This window comes from Hordeum vulgare, chromosome 5H (assembly GCF_904849725.1).
Source record: "Hordeum vulgare subsp. vulgare chromosome 5H, MorexV3_pseudomolecules_assembly, whole genome shotgun sequence".
Classification (NCBI taxonomy): domain Eukaryota; kingdom Viridiplantae; phylum Streptophyta; class Magnoliopsida; order Poales; family Poaceae; genus Hordeum; species Hordeum vulgare.
Window position 1 is genome coordinate 1,171,142 of NC_058522.1, and position 8,106 is coordinate 1,179,247.

At 38.8% G+C, this 8,106-nt stretch overlaps 1 protein-coding gene across 1 annotated transcript; it reads left to right on the forward strand.

The window, feature by feature from the left end:
* The first annotated feature begins 1,129 nt into the window (after positions 1-1,129).
* Positions 1,130-3,690, forward strand: LOC123399050. The gene has a single exon (XM_045093479.1). It carries the CDS (start codon positions 1,130-1,132, stop codon positions 3,575-3,577), a length of 2,448 nt encoding a protein of 815 aa, XP_044949414.1. The 3' UTR covers positions 3,578-3,690.
* The last annotated feature ends 4,416 nt before the right edge of the window (positions 3,691-8,106 follow it).

The window sequence follows — 8,106 nt, forward strand, 5'->3', positions numbered from 1 at the left end:
CAGCCGGACATAAAGCGATAGGACATCTTGCCAGCGCGCGGAATCATCGCAATTGAATTTGATGTGCTAACAAACGAGAGACGGTGTGCATATGATTCAACTACCAAAATTTATAACATCCAATCAGTTCCATCAGATTCAGATCAATCATGAAATATATGTTCACAATCTCTTCATTTGATCTTGTACATGTTGATGCATTCTTCTGAGAACTTGGTCTATTTTCTATTAATTTGTGAAACCTTTTTTTTCCTTTTTCTATTTACGGTGAAAACTTGGTCTAACTCAAAAAGGTATACATTTGGACAATCATAACTAGAACCATATTTATCTGGAAACAGCAGAAAAATAGTTTATTTATTGTACATTTCGATTTTATTTTATCTTCACATGCATGAGGAAAAAGGAAGATCAGGGAGGATTCATATATCAATTGAGGCTACACTAAAAAATTTCACTTCTTAAATTAGGCGCCGATCTCCTTAGCCATGTTGAATTGCATGCTTAAATGCTCAGCTGTTTTCAGCTCAAAAAATCCGGGGCTGGTCACTCCGTGCCGTTTTGATTGAATTGCATTAACCGACCAACACATTTATTTATAAGCGTAAGCGAATGAGAAAGATGTGCAGCGTATTTCAACAAGGGCTGAATCTTATGGAGCTCCTGTGCATAGCAACATGTAGTCCAAGCCACCGGGTGAAGGTAATCTTGAGTACATGAAAAAGTGTGAGTGAGACGAACAGATACGTACCAAAGCTATTTTGCTCTTTTGTTTTTACAAAGAACCATGGAATAAAGAACATGTCTAGCATCCAGATCCAAGGAATAAAGGGAACAAAGGAAAAGTGGAAAAAATGAAAAAGACAAAAAGGAAAAAAAAGGCATATATTAGTTATATCAGGAGAATGGTGCATTTGCAAATGTCAGGATGGACTGCTAGTAGCAATAGATAACACACATATTTCCATGACCTCGTAGCACGCATGGTTGAAAACCGACGCTCAAGGAAACAATACTCTGGTACTCCAGCAGTCCGATTGCCACCCTTGTGTAAGCTTATCATTTCCTTTAGTACAAGAATCTATGAGCTAGTTTGGTCTTAATGTTGTTCTATCAGTGAATCAATTGAATGCTTACATTGCAGCATAGCATCATTGGACGAATGGTTGTATTCTTTTTGCGTGTTTGTCAACATCTTCAACTTGTACTGATGTTTGAATTTGATATGTGTGTTAAGCAGATTATGGGCGTCGGAAACTGCTCCGACCAAGCAACCACTGACTTCTCTAAGCACATAGATGGGCAGTTGATGAGAGTGAACGCTCTGCTGGTGGCCAGCACCATCGTGATAGGAGTTATTGTTGGGATCGGTGCCTATGGTCAGCGCTACCGTCACCATCCACTTACCAGCTTCCTCTTCCTTGGTGCCACCACCTTGTTCGTGCCCATCCTCTCCTATGTTGTCTCTACCGTCGATAGTAATCTAGGTGTTGTCACTATTTCCTCCGATGCACACATAATACCAGGGTGGTGCAGTACACGTAGCCACATTTACACTGTGTTCGTATGGGCTAGTCTTGTTCAGATTGCTGGCGCCAACACCACTACAATAGTTGCTGGTGATGACAACAAAGGACGAAACATTACCCTTCCTGGCACTGTACTGCTTGTTCAAGCAATATGGACCTCGTACATTGTCGTGTACTACCTAGGAGGGGGATATTATTCAACGAGACAATGGTCCATAAAGCATATGGATCTTGCAAATGGATTACCGGTTCTTCCATTGTTTTCTCTTCTCATTGCCAAGCTACTTCTCAAATATTATGCTTGGTATGGGGCAAGCAGGTCATTAGCATTTGGGCGCAATCCTCATTTCATTGTTGGATACATGGAGCAACTAAAAGCCAAGCTAACAAGTGAGCATTCCCTTCCTCCACTCATAGTTACGGGAGAGGACACAACATTGGTACAGAAGGAGCCTCATGGTTATAGTATCAAATGGTTATTTAACCAAGCTGATGGGACAGGGATAGACAACAACAATTTAGTGACCACTGATAAAGTTTGGAGGTTAGAGGATGATATATTTCCGAGGTATTCAACCAAGCAGCTAAAAGATATATGCTTTTCGTTTGCATTGTTCAAGTTGTTAAGATGTCGATTTACAAGGCATACAATTGCTGAGTTTGGTTTCATCAAGGCCCATAACTTATTGTCACACGTGTTGCTCCAGGATGTTGATGATGAAAGATCACTTGGGATGATTGCACATGAGCTTTCTTTCCTTCATGATTATTATTATTCATCTCTCCCAACCTCATATTCAAGCAGTTGGCTACCCATTTTGAGCATATCTATTTCACTTCTAACCATGGGTTTGAGCTTATTATATCTATTGCTCATAACAGTTGTGATTTTGCTGTATGCTTTTATGGGATGGCCACATCATGGACAGATGCAGTGTTTTCTGAATTTCCATCCTTCGTTCCAGAATGAACATGAAGATTTTTTCTATAGTTCTTCGAACCAGATACAATATGGAAATATTTTCTTCGATCTTGCCCCAGTGGGTTTGCTTGCGGCACTAGTTGTGCTTTCGGAGGTGCGGGAGATTGCTTGTTACATCTGCTCTAACTGGACTAAAGTATTCCTGATCTGCTCCTATGTTAGGCATGCTTCTTCGTGGCAGAAATCACATTGGAAGAAGAAGATGCTTAGCCTTGTGCTGCGTAGAAAATGCAAGCTGCTAAATCATTGGGTGGACAAAATGAACCAATGCTCAGTCTTGGCACTCCACCCAAGCACAACCCCAGTGCCTCTTCTCGGACGCCTCATCCCACTGCTTCACAGGAAGAAGGTACCAAGAGCAGTGAAGGCAGCTCTCCTCAAGCCACTTAGAAGCCCCAATTGGAAGAACAGAAGCAATGGCGTGGCATCCCTTTGTACAAGGCTACAACTGCAGGCCGACAACAATCCGCTCTCAACATCGAATGGCGTCAAAGGTGTAGCTGATACCATGCTTGTGGCCCACATTGCCACGAGCATCCTTGAAGTGAGAACATCGGAGCCACTCCGCCAGGCTGACTCTGCTAATGAGATTGCCGCCACACACTTGTCACGCTATTGTGCCTACTTGGTAGCCTATGTCCCAGATCTACTCCCCGACAACAACGAGTGGTGCAAAAGCTTGTACAAGGGCATCAAGAAAAAAGCCAAGCGCGCACTCGCGGCATCCGGCAACACCGGGCAGGCGTCATTGAGTCCTGAAGCGCTGGTCCAGGCGCTGAGTGCCGGGTCTGAAGAGGCACACGACCTGCTCAAGAATGGTGCGGAGCTCGGGAAGAAGCTGGTGGAGCTGGCGGGAAATGAAGGAGAAGAGGTGGCATGGGAGCTCCTCGCAGAATTCTGGTCTGAGATGATACTCTATGCCGCCCCGTCGGACAATGTCGCCGCCCATGCCGAGGCCATTGCGCGGGGTGGCGAGCTGATAACACTTCTGTGGGCGTTACTCACCCACCTCGGGTTCATCAGCCGGCCAGAGGCTGCCATGCCTAACACCCCTGGTGATGTTTAAGTCGTATGAGTCCTAGCTAGTTATGTGTTTCAATTCACTACCTTTTGTGTTGTTTCATGTTGATTGGTGTGGTGTGGTGTGGTGTGCTACTAAGAAGTTTGTCATGTGTTTCATTTCAGTACATACACTTTCAATTCCTTGATTTGAAAATGACATACAATAATATATATATATATATATATATATATATATATATATATATATATATATATATTCCAATGTCGTGTGCTTCATTAACAATTTATTAACTCGGTTCTCACGAGCATGCCAATGTGTTCCTTCTTTCCTTCTTCTTTCTTGTACCAGTCAGGGTACGAAAAAGATTAGACTTTTATAGATCTCGGTTCTTCTCGCAAAGTGACTAAATTAAGAAAAAATACCGACTTACTAGGTGGGATATTATTTGCAGGCCTAAAGATCAGGGAGGGTTGGGAATTGAAAATTTAGAGGTAAAGAATATATGTCTGCTAAGCAAATGGCTGTTCAGACTTTCTATGGAGACGGAGGTTATGTGGGTATAAATTTTGCGTAATAAGTACCTACAAACTAAAACTCTAGCTCAGGTGCTACTAAATCCCAATGATTCAGCATTTTGGAAAGGCTTGATGTCAGTGAGAACAACCTTCTTTCAAAAATCAAGATTTGTTGTAGGTGATGGGAAGTCAACTAGATTCTGGGAGGATACATGGATGGGGGACTTGCCTCTAGCCATACACTATCCATCTATCTATAATATTGTTCAACGTAAGGACCCATACGTTGCCACAATATTACAGTCTAATCCTTTGAATATTCAGTTCCGGAGAGCATTGATAGGACATAGATGGGATGCATGGCTGCATTTAGTTACAAGACTCATGGATGTCTGCTTATCGGAGGAGGCGGACAAGTTTCATTGGAAGCTAACGCCCAATGGAGTGTTTTCTGTGAAGTCCATGTATTTAAGCATCATAAATACATCTACTATTCCCAAGTCCAATAATATCTGGAAAGTTAAAGTCCCTTTACGGATCAAAATTTTCATGTGGTTTGTCCATAAGAAGGTGATTCTAACCAGAGATAATTTGGCTAAGAGAAATTGGGGGGCGGGGATAAACGTTGTTCCTTCTCTGATCATGAGAAGACTATCAAACACCTTTTTCTTCATTGCCCACTTGCTAAAATTCTATGGCAAACAGTCCATATAGCTTTCAACATTACACCACCGGATAGCATTGATACGTTGTTTGGGACGTGGCTAAATGGGGTAAACATGTATATTGCCACACATATTCGTATAGGAGCATGTGCATTGATCTGGGCTATTTGGAATTGCAGAAATGATGTGAACTTTAACAGATTATCAAATGTCAATTTCTTGCAGGTACTCCACACGGCATCGGCGTGGATCCGTATATGGTCGTTACTCACACCTGTGAAAATCAGGGAGCCTTTGGTTACCTGGTCTATCCGATGAGAGATGGTAGCACGAGATATATACAACCGGTTTGGATGGCGGTCCACTAATAGGATAGATGATTAGGCATCTAGGCCTATATTTGTAGCCGGTTGTGGCTTTTTATTATCCATTTATGTAATTTTCTGTTATTTTGGACCTGGTTCGGAACCGCTGAATGTTTGCTTCGTTTCATTAAATAAAATGGTTGGATGCATCGCCCTGATGCAGAGGCCGGAGGCAAACCTCCTTTTCTAAAAAAAATATATTCATGGGTTTAAAAAATATGTTCATGAGATGTTTGAAAAATTCTTACACAATTTAATATACTACTTCGTACCATTGAGAAAAATGTTCATGGCGTTTTAAAAAATGTCTAAACATTAAAAAAATGCTTTTCACATTAATAAATAAAAGTTTTGTGTTACATATTTTCATCAATGTGAATTGATAAATGTTCAACACGTATTTTAGAAAAGTATTCAACATGTTTTAAGAAAATATTCAACATGTATAAAAAACATTAACATGTATTTGAAAAATGAAGAACAAAGAGAAAAGACATACAGAGAAAAAGAAACCAATTTGAGAAAAAGATGAGATCGTTACGGAAATCACATTGAAACATGGAAGAAGAATAAACCGCAGAGAAGGTTTTAAAACCGATCAAAACCTGTCCATGCAACCTTTCCAAAACTGCTCTAAGGAGCTACAATGTTGGGCCAGGCCATTAGCGGAGAGCTAGAGGCGAGACGAGGGCATGCCAAGCAATGTAGTACAATAGTTACTTCACTATACACCCAAAAAAAAGTATGCACTAGTAGAAAAAAGGGCTTCCGTACCAGCTCAATTCACACATTAGTCCCGGTTCCATTACGAACCGGGACTAATGTTAGCATTTGTCCCGGTTCGAACGACAAGGGCGCCGGTCGGTCTTTATTCCCGGTTCAAAAGGGACCTTTAGTCCCGGTTCGTGTCTCGAACCGGGACTAAAGGGTTTGGAGGCTTTAGTACCGGGACTAAAGGGTAGACCTTTAGTCCCGGTTCGAGACACGAACCGGGACTAAAGGGGTTTTGTATTTTTATTTTTTCCTGTTTTTAAATTTTATTTCTGTTTGTAGTTTCTGTTTTAAATTGCTTATATCTTTTAGGATATTTAATTTTTTTGAGTGATTCTTTTTTCATTAGATTCAAAATTTTGTCTAGTTTTTGTTTGTGCAATTAGTTTTTAAATTTGAATGGTTTAAATTTGAATTTGTTCAAATTTGCTTCAAACCCAAATTGTGAATAACTTGAGTTTACAAATAGTTTTTAATTTAATTCTTTTTTCTCCTAGTCATCTGTTAGATTGTTATCACAGTAAGATTTATTTGGTTATTTTTAGAATAATTTAAATTTAGATTTTAATTAAAACAATATTGTTTTGCTTATATAGTTGTTTTAGCCATTTAATTGTTGTTCTTTATTATTTTTTGTTAGTACTTTCTGTAGATTTTAACATGTTATAGTATGGTGCATATTGAATGCATAAAAAGTATGGAATTAAAATCATTTTAATAAAATGCCTTTGTAGCAGATGGGTTTTCGTCTCAAACCTTGATACTTCGAAGGATGATCCAGTTTGTACACGAAGTGCATCTAGTTTTTATCGTAACTCTCTCAACTTTTTAGCACATGCCATGTGGGTGAAACTATGATACCATGCCAACTTTCAACCTTTTCAGAGTTCACTTGTAGTGCTTTTCAATTTCAGGGTCAATTAGCTCAAAAAAGTAAGTAAATGCATGAAAAATACCAAATGAAGTCAGAAAATATTGAAAATTTATGATGTGGCTTTAAATGGTGTATTTTAAACACACAAAAAGTATGGAGTTCAAATAAGTTCGAAAAAATGAAATCCCTTTGCAATAGATGAGTTTTCGTTCGAAACCCTGATACTTCGAAAGAGATTGTTCATTTTGTACACGAAGTGCATCCAGTTTTTGACGTAACCCTCTCAACTTTTTAGCACATGCTATGTGGGAGAGATGATGATACGATGCCAAGTTTCAACCTTTTCAGAGTTCATTTGTCGGGCTTTTCAATTTCAAGGTCATTTAGGTCAAAAAATCATTAAATGCATGAAAAATAGCAAATGAAGTTATAAAGGGTCGAAATTTAGGATGTGGTTTTGAATGGTTTATATTGAATGCACAAAATGCATACAATGTCTAAAGTTGAAATAAGTAAAAAATAATATATCTTTCTAGCAGATGGGTTTTCGTCCGAAACCGTGATACTTCGAAGGAGATGGTCCAGTTTGTACACGAAGTGCATCCAGTTTTTGTCGTAACCCTCTCAACTTTTTAACACAAGCTATGTTGATGAAATGATGATACCATGCCAAGTTTCAACATTTTCAGAGTTCATTATAGTTCTTTTCAATTTCAGGGTCATTTGGCTCAACATAGCAAATAAAGTTAGAAAGGGTTAAATCTGGCTTGGTTAACCTTAGTTGTGATTCTGGCGGGGACGGTGCTAGCAAATGTAGTCGACGGGTATGATTGGACTCTTGGCTGAAGGGGATTCTGAAATTTTCAAACTCTACCCTCCCTGGACCGTCTTTTTTAGTTTTGTAGAAAATAAACAAAAATGCTAAAATCTTCAAAAAATAAAATCCTTTGAGATGTAGTTAGGTTTTAGTGCCTAGTTGGTATACAAATTTTGAGATATGAATTTTGACCGTTTTTTCAAAAAAGGGAAAAATGTAAAACGGCCATAACTTTTGCATACGACATAAAAAAAGTTTAATATATAAAAAAAACTAGAGAAAATTGGGAATCGATTTCACCGGGGCTTGCCCGGTGAAGTTTTCTCAGATGCTCAAAATTCCAAATGTAAAAAAAGTTATGGCAAAAAGAAGTTTTTTCCATAAAAATAAGAAAAAATAATTTTATTTAAAATCTTTAGGTTGTTCTCATTGAAATTCACTATTATTATTACTTATTTTGTTTATTTTAATAATTGTTTGAATTCAAAAAATTAAATCATGTGACATGACATCAAACCTAGGTTGTTTAGGATTGATAGCTTACTATTGTCAGGAGAACAACAA